The sequence below is a fragment of the Dendrobates tinctorius genome, unplaced genomic scaffold, assembly GCF_039654945.1.
Source record: "Dendrobates tinctorius isolate UK_male_01 unplaced genomic scaffold, ASM3965494v1 ptg000047l, whole genome shotgun sequence".
Lineage (NCBI taxonomy): Eukaryota > Metazoa > Chordata > Amphibia > Anura > Dendrobatidae > Dendrobates > Dendrobates tinctorius.
Genome location: NW_027361715.1, coordinates 12,551,765 through 12,570,358, shown reverse-complemented (window position 1 = coordinate 12,570,358; position 18,594 = coordinate 12,551,765). Strand labels below are relative to the sequence as shown.

General features: G+C 44.9%; 1 protein-coding gene across 2 annotated transcripts in view; it reads left to right on the top strand.

The window, feature by feature from the left end:
- BCAR1 (BCAR1 scaffold protein, Cas family member) overlaps positions 1-18,594 on the top strand; it is a 198,713-nt gene that overhangs the window by 18,901 nt on the left and 161,218 nt on the right. Inside the window, exon 1 of one of the 2 annotated variants that reach the window (XM_073576220.1) lies at positions 10,821-11,434. The exons of the other annotated variant lie outside the window; for it this stretch is intronic. Within the exon in view, the coding sequence (XP_073432321.1) occupies positions 11,423-11,434 (12 nt within the window). The 5' untranslated portion in view covers positions 10,821-11,422. Of the gene's footprint in view, positions 1-10,820; positions 11,435-18,594 lie in introns of those variants that run through there. 2 annotated transcript variants of the gene reach the window in all.

Below are 18,594 nucleotides of genomic sequence, written 5' to 3'. Positions count from 1 at the left end.
CTTAGACTAGTTTGCGGATTCCATATAAAGAGCCCCTAAATGCTAGAAAAGCAGAATCCCCCCCTCAAATAACCCCATTTTGGAAATTACACACCTTAGGGAATTTATCTCCAGATGTAGTGACGATTTTTACTCCATAGGTGTTTTCCAGAAACAAGCAGCAGTGGATGTTGCTGAGTGAAAATTGCAAACTGCTGATGTAGTGATCAGTACGATGCAGTCACCAGTACATTATGCCCAGCTCATACTTTTGGAGACATGCACCTGTAAATTAGGAGAGCTCTCATCGCTACAGAAATGCCAATCATGTGGACGCTATATGTGGTTTAGGTACACTATGGAGCTCAGAAGGAAGGGGGCATTTGGATTTGGGAGTGGAGAATTTGCTAAATTTCTTTTGGAGAGTGAGGAGCGATTTTGCGTTTCCAGAGCCTTTGTGCTACCAGTAACATGGAAGCCCCCTATATTTCTGTTAACAGATGACAGATCTTAGTGGGGACTTGCTTTTTTTTGTGAATTGAGTTGAAGCATTTATTGGGAACATTTTACATAACGTTAGGGATCACATTTATCCGGCGCTCTACCTTGACCACTTACTTTGTGGTATCCATCTAAATCTCTTTGTGACGTGACAGATGGATCACTATAATGAGGCAGCAGAGTTACTCTGGATTCAGTCTGGCCTCTGTTCAGCAGTGTCCTTTTCAGAAGTGCACAAAACTATGGCAGACGGCACTTTTATAAAATTCTAAAAAGACAGACACCTCCAAATCACATGTCCTATGGTGTCCACAGTGCCTCCACCTAGCTAATTATAGGGAATCTTTCACTGGGGGTTCTGTCTGAATCACGTATTTCAGAGATATACACGGAAACCCCAGTGTATGCGCTCAGCGCAGAGCAGAGGATAAATGTGTGCCGAGCCTTACTGCGATCTTTGGGAGGCAGAATGAAAAAATCAATAGCAGGTGAAGAAATGGTTTTATTTATTTTTTACGCCGTTCCTCGTGCGGTATAAGTGATTAGGAGACTTTATTCTTCGGGTCAGTGCGATTACAGCGTTATCAGATTTATATAGGGTTTTTATGTTTGGCTGCTGTCACACACTAAAAGATGCTTTTTATTGCGAAAACTAGTTTTTGCATCACCACATTTAGACAGCTATGTTTTTTTCATATTTCGGCCGACAGTCAGGTGATAGCTTGATTTTTTGTGAGACGAGTTGATGTGTTTATTGGTAGCATTTTCGGGCACATGACATTTTTTGAGCGCTTTTTATTCTGATTTTTGGGAAACAGAATAAACAAAAAGCAGCAATTCAGGAATTGCTTTTTGTTTTTTTTATATCCTTTTTCACGTGTGGTAAAATTTTTAAAGAAGTATAATTCTTTGGGTCAGTACGATTAGGTCGGTGTCACACTTGTGAGTGTGATACGAGAAACGCGTGAGTCTCTCGCATCAGTACCCGGCGCTACCGCCGGCACTCAGGATCGGAGTGTGTGTGGCTGCATAGAAATACATGCAGCCGCACACTCTGGTCCCGAGTGCCGGCGGCAGCGCCGAGGATTGATGCGAGAGACACGAGCGAGTTTCTCACATTGCACATGCAAGTTTGACCCCGGCCTTACAGCGATATCCAATTCATATCTTTTATGTGTTGGCGCTCTCACACAATCAAAACTATTTTATAGAAAAAAATCATTATTTTTGCATCTCTTAATTCTGAGGGCTATACTTTTTTATTTTTCTGCTGATGGAGCTGTATGACGGCTTGTTTTTTGCGGGAGAAGATGACGTTTTCAGCAGTACCATTTTTATTCACATTTGTCTTTTTGATCACATTTTATTGCACTTTGTGTACGGCGGTATGATGATAAAGCTCTGTTTTTTGCCTCATTTTCATTACGGTGTTCACTGAAAGGGTTAACTAGTGGGACAGGTCTATAGAGTGGGTCATTACGGATGCGGCGACACCAAATATGTGTACTTTTATTGTTTATTTTTTTATTTACATAAATGTATTTATTGGAAAAATATTTGTTACTTTATTGTGCTCTTTATTTGGGGATTTTTAAAAAAATATTTTTACACATTTTAATAATTTCTTTTTTACTTTATTACAGTGTCCCAGGATGGGACATTACTGTATTACATCAGATCACTTATCTGACACTCTGCACCTGCGGAGCATCAGATCAGCGTCTCAGGTCCTGCTCGCTGCAAAGCCACCTTTCCTGAAGGGGCCCGCCGTCATTTTGCGGCCGGGGGTCTCCATGAAGACCATCAGGACAATGCAATCACATCCCGTTGTCCTGATTGAAGCACGCAGGGAACCCATTCCCTGCTCGATGCTCCTCGATGTTGCTGTCACTACTGACAGCCGTATCAGAGGGGTTAAATGCCATCGATCGGTGCTAGCACCAATCGTATGCGTTGCTGAGGGGTGTCAGCTCTAACACCCCCACCTGATCGCTGCGGTGCTCAGCGTGAGGCCGCGCAATCGCAGCGCCGTATATATACTGCTGTTTGCAGGAATGCAGTTCCCGCAAAGCAGTATATGTATGGCGCATGTCGGGAAGGGATTAAGCAAGAAGCACCACTAGTCAAAAACACCATGAAGACGAAGGAGATCTCCAAACAAGTCAGGGACAAAGTTGTTGAGAAGTACAAGTCAGGGTTGGTTTATAAAAAGAAAAATATCCTAATCTCTGATGAACCCTGGAGCACCAACAAATGGAAAGAACATGGAACCACAACAATCCTGCCAAGTGAAGGCCGCCCACCAATACTTTCAGCCCGGGAAAGGAGGGCATTAATCAGAGAGGCAGCGCAGAGACCAAAAGTAACCCTGAAGGAGCTGCAGAGTTCCCAAGCAGGGACTGGAGCATCTGTCCATATGACTACAATAAGCCGTACACTTCATAGAGGTGGCCTTTATGGAAGAGTGGGCTGAAAAAAGCCTTTACTGAAACACGAAACCTGTATCTCATTTTGGGTTTGTGAAAGGACATATGGGAGACTCCGCAAATGTATGAAGGAAGATACTGTGGTCAGATCAGACCAAAATGTAACTTTTTGGCCTCCAAGGTAAACGCTATGTCTGGCGCCAAACCAACACAGCTCATCACCCCAAGAACACCCTCCCTACAGTGAAATATAAAGGCAGCATCATGCTGTGGGGATGGTTTTATAGCAACAGGGACAAGGAAAATGGTCCTAGTTGAGGGAAAGATAAATTATGCCAGATAAGGGGATATTCTTGAGCAAAGCCTGCTTCAGTCTGTCAGTGATTTGAGATGGGGACGGTTGGTCACCTTCTAACAAGACAATGACCCAAAGCATACTGCTAAAGAAACACTCGAGTGGTTTAAGTGGAAACGTGTAATTATTTCGGAGTGGCCTAGTCAAAGATGAGACCTTAATCCAATGGAGAATCTGTGGTCAACCATGAAGATCGCTGTTCCCCAGAGGAAGCCATCTAACCTGAAGGAGCTGGAGCAGTTTTGCCTTGAGGAATGGGTAAAAATTCCAGTGGTAAGATGTGGAAAGCTCATAGAGAGTTATCCAAAGTGACTTGCAGCTGCAATTACAGCAAAAGGAGGCTCTACAAAGTACTGACTTTAGGGGATGAAGTTTTCAGTTATTTTGTCCTATTTGTTGTTTGCTTCACAATAAAAAGAAAACCAAATGTTCGCAGTTGTAGGCATGTTCTTTTCATGAACTGATGCAAACTGTCAAAAAGAAACAGTGAAATTCCAGGTTGTGAGGGAGCAAAACACAAAAATGCCTGTGGAGGGGGCAGTGTGGTGGTGGGGGGAATACTTTCGCAAGCCACTCTATAGACTGCCGATCTGCAAGCTTTGTAGTTAGCGCTATTTGCATATAATCTTCAAAGCCCTTGGAACAAAATTGCAGTGTCACAAGAGGAGAATATCAATATTTACCCTACAATGCTATATTATAGAGAGTATAAGTTTAGACCGGCATGTGAAGATTGAATAAACAAGCCTATAAACAATGTAAACTTTGTCCCTTCATATGGGGAATACGATTTTCAGCGACACATAGGGCCGCATTTAATGAGCTGCAATTAGCGATAATAACAAACTGTAATGTAATTAACCACGAAGAGAACTAGAATGTTGCATTACCAAAAGCCCTTTGATAAATAAAATCACCAGCTGAAGATGGGTTTTAGATTAAAGGTAGAAAGCACAATGGAATTGTAAAGAATTTAAAAAATACTATTTGCTGATCACTTCAAATTTCTGGATTAGAGATTAACAATGTAACAGAAATCCAGAGTTAAAGGTTTTATTCTGATATTTCCAGCCTGTGTGTAAAGGGTTTGACTGTAGAATGAATAAGCACTTACTAATGGACTGTCTGTAGAGATGTCTTTGTAAGGCTTTTGTTTCCCTTTATCTATCCAACTCTTGTTATTTCTCTCAGACGTGTCAGTGAAACAGATAAAAAAAAAACATGGCAGCAGTGTTTTCCTATCCAGCTGCGGACATTATTAATTACAGCATTACCATGACTTGTATTGGAGCCCCATCGATCCTGAGAACAGGGCTGCGGATCACAGGGACCTGGTCTGAGAGTCTCATCTCGACTGGAGCCGCAGTGCGCATGCTCGTCCTACGCTCCATTCAATTGACAATCACTAGAGATGAGGCCAAGTATATGCACCTCATAGGTCTCTGCAAAGCAGTAAGTATCCCCCTATCCTTTGTGTTTTTTCCCCATATACTTGTAAAAGGCCTTCAGGATGCTCATACGCTTTAGGACAAATGTAAAGGAATCTGTCAGCAGGTTTTGCTATGTAATATGAGAGCAGCACAATGACGTGCCTGATTCCAGAGATGCATCACTTACTGGACTGTGTGCTGTTGTTTCAATAAAATCAGTATTTTATCAGCAGGGGATTATCACTACAGGACTAGGTGTTTTGTGCCTCCTAGTCCTCCTGCTCTGTGTAAACCCGCCCCCACCATTGATTAGCAGCTTACAGTCAATACACAATGCACACAAAAGCTGACAATCAGTGGTGTGGGCAGGGTTATACAGGGCTCAGCATTCAGAGAACTGCAAGATCTGCAGCAGATACAATCACTGTTTTATCAAAATGACAACATGCAGACCAGCGAGTTACACATCATTGGAATCAGGGTCTCAGTCCCTATATCATGCTGCTCAGTGGCGTAACTACAAAGTTATGGGCCCCAGTGCAAACTTTCAAATGGGCCCCGCTCCCCAATGCACGGCTCCGCTCTGTACACCTCATACACACTCCGCTCACCTCGTACACACACGGTTCCGCTCCGTACACCTCGTAGACACACGGCTGTGCTCCGTACACCTCGTACACACACGGCTGTGCTCCGTACACCTCGTACACACACGGCTGCGCTCCGTACACACACAGCTCTGCTCCGTACACCTCGTACACACGGCTCTGCTCACTTCCTACACATACGGCTGCGCTTCGTACAGACAAGGCTGCGCTCCGTACACCTCATACACACACGGCTCCGCTCCGTACACCTCGTACACACACGGCTGCGCTCCGTACACTTCGCACACATGGCTCTGCTCCGCACATCTCGTACACACATGGCTCCCCTCACCTCGTACACACACGCGGCTCCGCTCCGTACACCTCGTACACACGCGGCTCCGCTCCGTACACCTCGTACACACGCGGCTCCGCTCCGTACACCTCGTACACACGCGGCTCCGCCCCGTACACACACGGCTCCGCTAACCTCGTACACACGCGGCTCCGCTCCGTACACCTCATACACACACGGCTCCGCTCTGTACACCACTTCATACACACGGCTCCTCTCCTTACAATTCATACACATACGGCTCCCCACACCTCATACACACACGGCTCTGCTACATCCACCCTGTAAACCCCTCACCCCTCACATAAACTTACCCTCAACCAGCAGTGCACCATGACAACCAGCACAGCAGAGTCCTGCATACACTGTCACTGAGGGCTGTGCGAACAGGACCTGTGATGAGGTCACAGAAGGGGAGGAGTCAGGTGGTCACATGATCAGGGGCCTCAGACAAGAGGCCCCTGATCATGTGACCCCTGACTCCTCTCCTGTGACCTCATCACAGGTCCTGTGCCACAGAGCAGCCAGTAGCAGCCAATCAAAGAACGGAGCTGCACAGCCAATGAGTGGCTGCAGCTCCGCAATCGGGCCCCTGAGGACTCCGGGCCCCGTTGTGACCCCTGCGACCACGGTAGTCCCACCCCTGATGCTGCTCTGAAATTACATAACAAAAAACTGGTGACAATATCCATGGCCCCTTCCCAGTCTGAGAATACCAGCCCACAGCTGTCTGCTTTAGCTTGGCTGGTTGTCAAAAGTGGGGGGACCCCCAAGCCGTATTTTTAATAATTTATTTAAATAATTAAAAATTACAGCATGGTGACCCCTCTGTTATTGAGAACCAACCACTATAAGGCTGACAGCTGGGTAGTTGCAAACCTCAGTAGTTGGTTTTGCCTGTGCTGGTTACCAAGAATGAAAGCGACCCCACATAATTTTCATTTACTTATTGCACAGGTGTCAGCTGATGAATACTCTCATCAGCCTTGCTGGCTCTCGCTGCTATCAGTGAGACAGTTTGTAGGATAACGAGAGTAGTATTCTTATTAGCTGAAGCCTGAGACTGGCGGTAACCTTTTTACCGCTGGTCAGAGATGCTGGCTCACATGCTGTCATCTGACAGTGTGGGAACCGCAGCGCACTCACTGATGGTAATGAACTTACCACGGATCAAAGCCTCCGTTTTTTTCTCGCACTGTCATAGAGGTGACAGAGAGGGAAACAGCCGATGTTCAGGCTGCCGAACTGAACAGTAACACGGACTTCCTGGAGAAGTGTTCGGGTTCTGGACCCTCAACTTTACTGTTCAGGTTCGCCTATCTCTACTAATAACTAAATAACTGTCAGTATATGAGTGGTCGTAACCATGGATACCTGAGCTACTACAATACCCTTCACATGGGGTAAGCGACATAGATTATCAGAAGAACTATACTACATTTCTAATTGAAGGTATTTGCTGGTATTATTATTATTACACTGACTGCATATTGTGATAGGATCGTGAAGATGGGAATAACCCGTTAAGGAAAATTAAGTATATATATATATATATATATATATATATATATATATATATATATATATAAATACACAGTTGTAATCAGAAGCAATGTGTTTCAGGTGTGCTTTAAAATACATCCACAGTTATGCCTCTAAGTACTGTAACTCAGATGTTGCCAAAAACAGAATCCTCCAAACACATGACATCCTCATATGGTTAGCAGGGCTGCCACTAGGAATTTCAGGGCCCCATACTGGCAAAATTTTCGGGGCCCCCTTTAGACTCCGCCCAGGCTCCACCCCAGCCCCGCCTCCACTCCTCAAACTGTCCACAGTCCCACCGCTCTCTTGAAAAACTCCACTTCTCACCAATCACACATTAACAATTCCCATCACTAGATCCCACATATAGCCGGCAGCTTTTGCTTTGGACAGAAGATTTTTTTAAGCCGCCATCACAACACTGTAGACTCTTTTGGTCGAGCCCTACTCTACTGTAAACTATGAAATATTTGTTAAAATATGCAATACAATTTAGGTACAGTATATTTTTATTTATTTTTCAATTTTTAAAATGACCAATAATATCACTTACAAGTGACAAATACCATCGCACCATATCAGACCACATATTACCACCACACAGCGACCTATAATTCCACATACAAGGAACAAATACCGCCACACCATGACCAGACCACATATTACTACCATAGTGACTGAATAATATCACATACAAGGAACAAATACCACAGCACCATGTCCAGACCACATATTACCACCACATAGTGACTGAATACTACAATGCTGATCAGTAATAAAAAAACAATACCATCACCATAAGTGCCATTATACACAGGAGATCTGTACTTAGTATGCAGTGTCTGTGTACAGGTAATACAGTGATCAATGACATTATACACAGGAGCTCTGTATATAATGTACAGGTAACACAGTGATCACTGGTGACATTATACACAGGAACTCTGTATATAGTATACAGTATATAGTGTCAGTGTATAGGTAGCACACTAACTCACCAGTGATGTATCTAGGTGAAGTCCTTCATCTTTGCTTTTCATCCAGCACAGACCGCCATCACGTCTTCCAGCCAGGACTCGTCTCTGCAGGAAATAACAGTTATCTAGAGCTCCGCTTGCAGAACACATTACTTATTTTTTTCCCAACTTCTACATTACATCACATGAAGTAAAAAAGGCGACATAGTGTCACTCTACACAGTAACAGGACCATCCCCCCCATTTAAAACAGTATACTCAAAAAATAAAATAAAGACATCACTGCAGTAATAATATCCCTTAATTAGCCCCTATGGTAATAATATTCCCCATCCTGGCTCCCATGTGTCTCATTCCTGGCTTCAGCCATATGTTCTTCCATCCCGCCCTCATGAGTATCCATTGTGCCCCATATGATCTCCCCATCTGTCTCCATCGTATCCATCCTGCCCCATGATCCTGCACCCTTCCTGTGTCTTACTGCCACATTCTGCCCCCTCCTGTGTCTTACTGCCACATTCTGCCCCAGTGCCTCACATTCTGCCACCTCCTGTGTCTCACTGTCACATTCTGCCCCGTGTCCATTCTGCCCCCTCCTGTGTCTCACTGTCACATTCTGCCCCCATCATGTCTTGCATTCTGCCCCCATCATGTCCAGCATTCTGCCCCCATCATGTCCAGCATTCTGCCCCCATCATGTCCAGCATTCTGCCCCCATCATGTCCAGCATTCTGCCCCCATCGTGTCCAGCATTCTGCCCCCATCGTGTCCAGCAATCTGCCCCCATCGTGTCCAGCAATCTGCCCCCATCGTGTCCAGCAATCTGCCCCCATCGTGTCCAGCAATCTGCCCCCATCGTGTCCAGCATTCTGCCCCCATCGTGTCCAGCATTCTGCCCCCATCGTGTCCAGCAATCTGCCCCCATCGTGTCCAGCAATCTGCCCCCATCATGTCCAGCATTTTGCCCCCGTCGTGTCCAGCATTTTGCCCCCATCGTGTCCAGCATTTTGCCCCCATCGTGTCCAGCAATCTGCCCCCATCGTGTCCAGCAATCTGCCCCCATCGTGTCCAGCAATCTGCCCCCATCGTGTCCAGCAATCTGCCCCCATCGTGTCCAGCAATCTGCCCCCATCGTGTCCAGCAATCTGCCCCCATCGTGTCCAGCAATCTGCCCCCATCGTGTCCAGCAATCTGCCCCCATCGTGTCCAGCAATCTGCCCCCATCGTGTCCAGCAATCTGCCCCCATCGTGTCCAGCAATCTGCCCCCATCGTGTCCAGCAATCTGCCCCCATCGTGTCCAGCAATCTGCCCCATCGTGTCCAGCAATCTGCCCCATCATGTCCAGCATTCTGCCATCATGTCCAGCAATCTGCCCCATCATGTCCAGCATTCTGCCCCGGGCCCACCGGATCGCCGCTTTCAATTGAAAAAAAAGTTCTTCCTTACCTGGCAGCGCTCCAGCGGTGACGTTCGCACTCCCTCCACGCTGCTGAAGCGTGCACTCGCCGGCGACTGAACGTGACGTCAGACGTCGGCGACGGGCGCGCTGCGGCTGACGTTAGCTGCCATCCTCCAATTGGCTGGTGGCTGTTAACTATTGACGTGCGGGCCGACGGGCCCGCATGTCAATAGCGTTCAGCTGCCGCAGCACAGCGCCGCTAAGGGCCCGGTTTAGCGTGCCGGTAGGGGCCCGGTGAGCAGATAAGACGGGGCCCGATGCGGCCCCCTCTGCCCACCAGGCCCCATACGCCAGTCAGGGCAGTAATGCCCTGATGGCGGCCCTGATGGGTAGTCCAGAATTGTTTAAAGGCATAGTAATCTTAGTGTATGAAAACTTTTGACTTTACAGTAAGTAATAAAAATGCCTTAAAACATTCTCTCTCATTATTCATTTGGCAAATATTAATAATTCTGGTACTCCTAAATGGCCTAAGACGGGAAAGGTTTATTCTGATTTCATGTCAGATATTGAGAAAAACATGCAGATGTGTCTTTTTATATAGTGTATGGAAACTTCTGGTTTATCTAATATTGTGCATTGTCATAACTTTGCTTATTTCACTTGTAAAATCCTATGCTGATCAAAAAAATAAAAATATTGGCTCGTCTTTAGGAAAAATTGTTCCGTCTATGGCTGGGCCTGCTTTAGTTGCCCTGAGGCTGGAATGTCCCTAAAGACTTTTCCATATGGTTGATCGTTCCTCACCAGTCATCTTCTCCAAGCTGGTGGGATGGACGCCAGCAGACTGACGAGCTCTGGAACAACTCGTGGAGACTTGACTCTGGAAAGACTTCTTCGCTATCGAAGACCTAGAATCGTGTAGCCAAATCCGAGCCACCAGCGAGGGATTATTTGGGCTTTCCTAAATATCAGCTGGATAACGAAAGATAACAGCATGCATTTTGGTTTTAGCTGTAGGACCAGGACAAATATCCTCCAATGTATTTTCCATTCATTCATCCATGCTGTCATAATCCTGCCAGAGATCTCATGCCTTGGAGCACCAGACTGTGGCAGTCTCACACCAGAGAGAGAGAGAGAGTTTACCCTCCCCCTATAGTCATTAGCATTAGAAAGCAGAGCCAGCCTATGAGAGCAGCTCCTGGAAAGAGAGGTCTGGGCTGAGGCATTGATGGGATAATGCTTCCTCTCCCCCAGAATCTCCTCCTCTCTCCTCTCAGTCTGTGTAAGAGACAGGCAGGAAAGAGGCTGCAAGAGAGACAGCCAGGAATACAGGGAGACTGCATGAGACACAAAGAGCAAGAAGCTTCCCAGCCACAGAAAGAGACAACCTGGAGGATCAAGAGACATCCAGGGATATTAAGAAATATTGGAAAGTAACTGGAAAAGGGCCAGGAATATTGTGCCGGCAGCTCTGGATCCAGGGAGAGCAGCAGCCAGGACTGCAGATCCCACTGGGTGTCTGAGAGTGGATCCAAGGTCCAGGGATTGGACCCCGACCAAGCAGATTGGCAGGGTGAGGATGACCGGTCATAGTCCCCAAAGTCAATGACCAATTGCTACAGTCAGCAAGACATCAGCAGAAGAGATCCAGAGAGAGACAGCCTGTCATCTCCAGCCTTGCTACATTGTATACAGCAGGTTGGTGACAGTCACCGGTGGGAAATGCCTGGCATAAAGTAATAGGGGGAAGAGAAAAGTCTGCGGGGTCCAGATCTGGCATCGATAACCGCCTAGGGATCGGATTAGACCGGATCGCCGCTAAACAGCTGGATTACAAGTGGATCCCTCTACAACAGAAACAATGAACTATTTGGTAAGTAGCAGCATTAACCCATCACTTCCTGAGCAGCTGTAAGGCCATCTGTGATACATAAATGTAAACATATTGTATCCAAGCTCATGTATATCGTCAATAGTTCATGAAAAGTCAGCTGGACGGACACCATGGTACAAGAACTGCTGTATACACTTCATATGGGGTCAGAGATTCTCATAAGTGCTCCATATATACAGAGTCCCCTTCCTAATGATAGCGCCAAGCGTCAAAAATCATAAGGGATAGGATTGTTTTATCACCATACGCAGAACACCACAACCATGAAAGAATGGCTGAAATCCCACTGTATCACCGATACATATAACATATAGATCCCCTATAGCCAGGTGTATGAGAAATGGGGAGCTGTCAGATGTTCGATAGAAGGTGTCCCATGAAAGACTATGGGAGAGAGCTATGAAGTAGAGAGCTGGCAGAGAGACAGCCGGCAGAGACATCAGTCTACAGACATACGGAAAGGCCTGCTATAAAGAGCAGTGAGTGTGCCAGAAAAGAATTTGGAAGATTCAGCAAAGACTGCCAGGCGACCATACATAAGAGACAGCCAAGAAATACTTGGAAGTTAGTGACTAACACACCACAGTCAGGAAGGAAGCCAGAATTATGTGAGCAGAATCCAGACTCTTTATAGATTAACGCAACATTGAGATGGTGGAGTCTGTATCTATAGGTATGGTGGAGTCTGTATCTATAGGTATGGTGGAGTGGAGTCTGTATCTATAGGTATGGTGGAGTCTGTATCTATAGGTATGGTGGAGTCTATGTATCTATAGGTATGGTGGAGTCTATGTATCTATAGGTATGGTGGAGTCTATGTATCTATAGGTATGGTGGAGTCTATGTATCTATAGGTATGGTGGAGTCTATGTATCTATAGGTATGGTGGAGTCTATGTATCTATAGGTATGGTGGAGTCTATGTATCTATAGGTATGGTGGAGTCTATGTATCTATAGGTATGGTGGAGTCTATGTATCTATAGGTATGGTGGAGTCTATCTATAGGTATGGTGGAGTCTATGTATCTATACGTATGGTGGAGTTCATGTGTCTATAGGTATGGTGGAGTCTGTATCTATAGGTATGGTGGAGTCCATGTATCTATAGGTATGGTGGAGTCCATGTATCTATAGGTATGGTGGAGTCTGTATCTATAGGTATGGTGGAGTCCATGTATCTATAGGTATGGTGGAGTCCATGTATCTATAGGTATGGTGGAGTCCATGTATCTATAGGTATGGTGGAGTCCATGTATCTATAGGTATGGTGGAGTCTGTATCTATAGGTATGGTGGAGTCTATGTATCTATAGGTATGGTGGAGTCTATGTATCTATAGGTATGGTGGAGTCTATGTATCTATAGGTATGGTGGAGTCTATGTATCTATAGGTATGGTGGAGTCTATGTATCTATAGGTATGGTGGAGTCTGTATCTATAGGTATGGTGGAGTCCATGTGTCTATACGTATGGTGGAGTCTATGTATCTATAGGTATGGTGGAGTCTATGTATCTATAGGTATGGTGGAGTTCATGTGTCTATAGGTATGGTGGAGTCTGTATCTATAGGTATGGTGGAGTTCATGTGTCTATAGGTATGGTGGAGTCTATGTATCTATAGGTATGGTGGAGTCCATGTGTCTATACGTATGGTGGAGTCTGTATCTATAGGTATGGTGGAGTCTATGTATCTATACGTATGGTGGAGTTCATGTGTCTATAGGTATGGTGGAGTCTGTATCTATAGGTATGGTGGAGTCCATGTATCTATAGGTATGGTGGAGTCCATGTATCTATAGGTATGGTGGAGTCCATGTATCTATAGGTATGGTGGAGTCCATGTGTCTATACGTATGGTGGAGTCTATGTATCTATAGGTATGGTGGAGTCTATGTATCTATAGGTATGGTGGAGTCTGTATCTATAGGTATGGTGGAGTCTATGTATCTATACGTATGGTGGAGTTCATGTGTCTATAGGTATGGTGGAGTCTGTATCTATAGGTATGGTGGAGTCCATGTATCTATAGGTATGGTGGAGTCCATGTGTCTATACGTATGGTGGAGTCTATGTATCTATAGGTATGGTGGAGTCTATGTATCTATAGGTATGGTGGAGTCTGTATCTATAGGTATGGTGGAGTCTATGTATCTATACGTATGGTGGAGTTCATGTGTCTATAGGTATGGTGGAGTCTGTATCTATAGGTATGGTGGAGTCCATGTATCTATAGGTATGGTGGAGTCCATGTATCTATAGGTATGGTGGAGTCCATGTATCTATAGGTATGGTGGAGTCCATGTATCTATAGGTATGGTGGAGTCCATGTATCTATAGGTATGGTGGAGTCCATGTATCTATAGGTATGGTGGAGTCCATGTATCTATAGGTATGGTGGAGTCCATGTATCTATAGGTATGGTGGAGTCCATGTATCTATAGGTATGGTGGAGTCTGTATCTATAGGTATGGTGGAGTCTATGTATCTATAGGTATGGTGGAGTCCATGTGTCTATACGTATGGTGGAGTCTATGTATCTATAGGTATGGTGGAGTCCATGTATCTATAGGTATGGTGGAGTCCATGTATCTATAGGTATGGTGGAGTCCATGTATCTATAGGTATGGTGGAGTCCATGTATCTATAGGTATGGTGGAGTCTGTATCTATAGGTATGGTGGAGTCCATGTATCTATAGGTATGGTGGAGTCCATGTGTCTATACGTATGGTGGAGTCTATGTATCTATAGGTATGGTGGAGTCTATGTATCTATAGGTATGGTGGAGTCTGTATCTATAGGTATGGTGGAGTCTATGTATCTATACGTATGGTGGAGTTCATGTGTCTATAGGTATGGTGGAGTCTGTATCTATAGGTATGGTGGAGTCCATGTATCTATAGGTATGGTGGAGTCCATGTATCTATAGGTATGGTGGAGTCCATGTATCTATAGGTATGGTGGAGTCCATGTATCTATAGGTATGGTGGAGTCTGTATCTATAGGTATGGTGGAGTCTATGTATCTATAGGTATGGTGGAGTCTATGTATCTATAGGTATGGTGGAGTCTATGTATCTATACGTATGGTGGAGTCTATGTATCTATAGGTATGGTGGAGTCCATGTATCTATAGGTATGGTGGAGTCCATGTGTCTATACGTATGGTGGAGTCTATGTATCTATAGGTATGGTGGAGTCTGTGTCTATACGTATGGTGAAGTCCATGTATCTATACGTATGGTGAAGTCCATGTATCTATACGTATGGTGGAGTCCATGTGTCTATAGGTATAGTGGAGTCCATGTGTCTATAGGTATAGTGGAGTCCATATATCTATACGTATGAGGGAATGTGTATCTATAGGTATGGGGGAAATAATAGGACTACCTAAGTAGGCATACACAAGTCCATCCTTGTCATGTCAATGTGTTTCATAGATAACCACAGCACTCCATTGAGTGTCAGCTCATCTTTTAGTGCCAGATACATGGAACCCTATAGAAATTGTTCTGCTTTCAATGAAAATGATCAATACTGCACCTTTGCATTTGCCCACGTGTAAACATTATTGATTTTTTTCTGTGGGCGATATATCAAAACTAGTGAAAATGAAAAATGGAGCCCATGTCTGCCCATCAGGTTGCTGCTTTCATTTTTTATGAATCTATGAAAAGTAAGAGGAGGAATCTGTGAAATATTACATATATGAATTTATGACAAAATAGCGGGTTTGGTAATTTTTGGAGGGTTACTAATGAAAATGCATCTTCATAAGGCCTCTTTCACATGTTCATGAAACTCAGATTGGAATACCTGGCCTGAGCCAGTCCTAGCCACCCACCTCATGTATACCTATAAGGGTCTCCTTATCAGAGCAATTTGCTCATATATACCTATGAGCGTCTCCTGACCTGAGCTAGCTGCTCATATATTTATTTTATTTTACTCACTTAAAGTATATAGCGCCATTAATTACGCAGTGCTTCACAGACATTTTCTACACTGTCGCCATTGGGGCTCACAATCTAGATTACCTGTCATTATGTCTTTGGAGTGTGGGAGGAAACCAGAGTACCCGGAGGAAACCCACGCAAACACGGGGAGAACATACAAACTCCTTGCAAATGTTGTCCTTGGTTGGGTTTGAACTCAGGACCCCAGTGCTGCAAGGCTAAACACTAAGCTACCATGCTGCCTCTGTATACCTATCAGGGTCTCCTGATCAGAGCTAGCTGTTCATATACACCTATGAGCAGCTAGTCCTGATCAGGAGACCCTCATCCTAGGTAGGTATGAGCATCTAGTTTCAATGAGCAGACCCTCATAGGTTTATATGAGCAGAAAGCTCCAATCAGAAGACCCTCATTGGGTCCCCCGAGGAAGCCAACACGAAACGCGTGTTGGGGCTTCGTGTTCCGGGTATCTTAGTGAGGGACTATGGGCAAGTGTGGTACTTACTGCCTGATTTAATGACATTTTTGGATACTCACCTTTTCTGCAGCAGCTTAGACAGTCTTTATAATTGGGAATATTTTCCATTTTAGAGGATTTCTCTCATAAGAATTTTTCCACTATACTAGCCTATAATTTTTGCACTTTGTGCTGCGGTGAACGTGATCTATGTGAGAGATATAGTCATTGTTACCACCTACCCACCTTTTTATATTTTACTAAGACCCGGTATATACGATATATATACAATATACTGTATACAATATATGACATTTGGTTGTTTGCTCTTTCCCCTGTATTTTACCTGTCTTGTAGAGTTCTTATGAAATTTTTGTGATGTGATGTTTTTTCTATTTTGAATAAATTTGACCTTTTTTCTACTCTGGTTACATTGTTATTGGATCTACACTCCGTCGTTTTGTTTATTATTAGTAGGTGGGTGTTCCAAACTGGAAATTTCCTTGGTCCCGGTATAAATTTTATTAGAGGACTAACTATGACACAGTGATGATGTATTCTGTTCTTAATTATATATAAAGGTATGAGCATCCAGTTTCAATGAGCAGACCTTCATAGTTTATATGAGCAGAAATCTCCAATCAGAAGACCCTCATTGGTACATATGAGAAGCCAGCTATGGTCAGGAGACCTTCACAGGTATATATGAGAATCTAGTTCCTATCAACAGACCCTTATAGGTATTTATGATCAACTACCTATAGTCAGGATACCCTCTTTAGTATCTATGAGCAGCTGGCTCAGGTCAGGAGACCCTCATAGGTATATACAGTCATATGTAAAAGTTTGGGCACCCCTATTAATGTTAACCTTTTTTCTTTATAACAATTTTGGTTTTTGCAACAGGTATTTCAGTTTCATATATCTAATAACTGATGGACTCAGTTATATTTCTGGATTCAAATGAGGTTTATTGTACTAACAGAAAATGTGCAATCTGCATTTAAACAAAATTTGACGGGTGCAAAAGTATGGGCACCCTTATCATTTTCTTGATTTGAACACTCCTAACTACTTTTTACTGACTTCCTGAAGCACTAAATTGGTTTTGTAACCTCATTGAGCTTTGAACTTCATAGCCAGGTGTATCAAATCATGAGAAAAGGTATTTAAAGTGGCCACTTGCAAGTAGTTCTCCTATTTGATTCTCCTATGAAGAGTGGCATCATGGGCTCCTCAAAACAACTTTCAAATGATCTGAAAACAAAGATTATTCAACATAGCTTTTCAGGGGAAGGATACAAAAAGTTCTCAGAGATTTAACCTGTCAGTTTCCACTGTGAGGAACATAGTAAGGAAATGGAAGAACACAGGTACAGTTCTTGTTAAGCCCAGAAGTGGCAGGCCAAGAAAAATATCAGAAAGGCAGAGAAGAAGAATGGTGAGAACAGTCAAGGACAATCCACAGACCACCTCCAAAGACCTGCAGCATCATCTTGCTGCAGATGGTGTCACTGTGCATCGGTCAACAATTGTCATGGTATGCCTAGGTTACTTTAGGCAAAAACCCCGGGACCCCTGCGATGTCCCTCAGACTAGGGGAACCCTGTCTGTCCCTCTACCCAGGGTTTACACTGAAGGTGTGCCTGCCTGAGCCTCCACCCTGTCCCTGTCTCCTGTCCAGCCCTAAGCTGAACCCACCACCCTCCACCCAGTGAGGGGACCAGACACCAGACCCCACAAATACGTATGGACAGGGGTAAAAGAAACACCACACAGTTAATACACAAGGGAATACAATAATGTGCAAGGGCAACCAAATATATATATAACAGATTGGAGAAAGAACCACTGAGGGATATACTGCACCAGATATCAGACGCTCCAACACCACCACTGCTGACCGGTATTGCTAGCACTAGGCTAAAGCTATAGTCGGCGACGCCCATAGTCAGGACGAACTATTTAAAGACCAAGGGCGTGGCCCAGCCCTCAGCCAGCATGACAACCTGGTTAACCCTATCCCGACTGGAACAGAATACCCAACAGGGTATTACCGCTGTCTGCCGGACACCCTGGTGTGAACAGTGTCCGACATGACAGTACCCCGCCTTCTACGAGGGACCTCCGGAACCTCACCATGTCGAGGACCTGGCTTGTCCGGATGGCGACGATGGAACATAGTAACCAGTCGATCAGCATGAATGTCAGAGGCCGGCACCCATGTCCTCTCCTCAGGACCATAGCCACGCCAGTGGACCAGGTACTGTAGAGTGCGACGCACAACCCTAGAGTCCACCACTTTGGACACCTCAAATTCCAACGCGCCATCCACCAAGACGGGAGGTGGTGGCCCGGGGGAACCATCCACCAAACCCACGACCTTCTTTAGCAATACTTTGTGAAATACATTATGAATCTTATACACAGCCGGCAACTCCAAACGAAATGCCACTGGGTTGATCACTGCGGAGATTCTAAATGGGCCAATGAACCTGGGACCCAACTTAAGTGACGGTATCTTGAGCTTAATGTTCCTAGTAGATAACCACACCCAATCTCCCACACACAGGTCCGGACCTGGCACACGTCTGCAGTCAGCCACCCGTTTGTACCTGGAACCCACCTTCAACAAGCGCTGCTTGACTCTCCTCCAAACAGACGACAATTGAGCTCCCAACTGGTCCTCTTCAGGGACGCCAACTGAGCACCCCTGACGCAAGGTGCAAA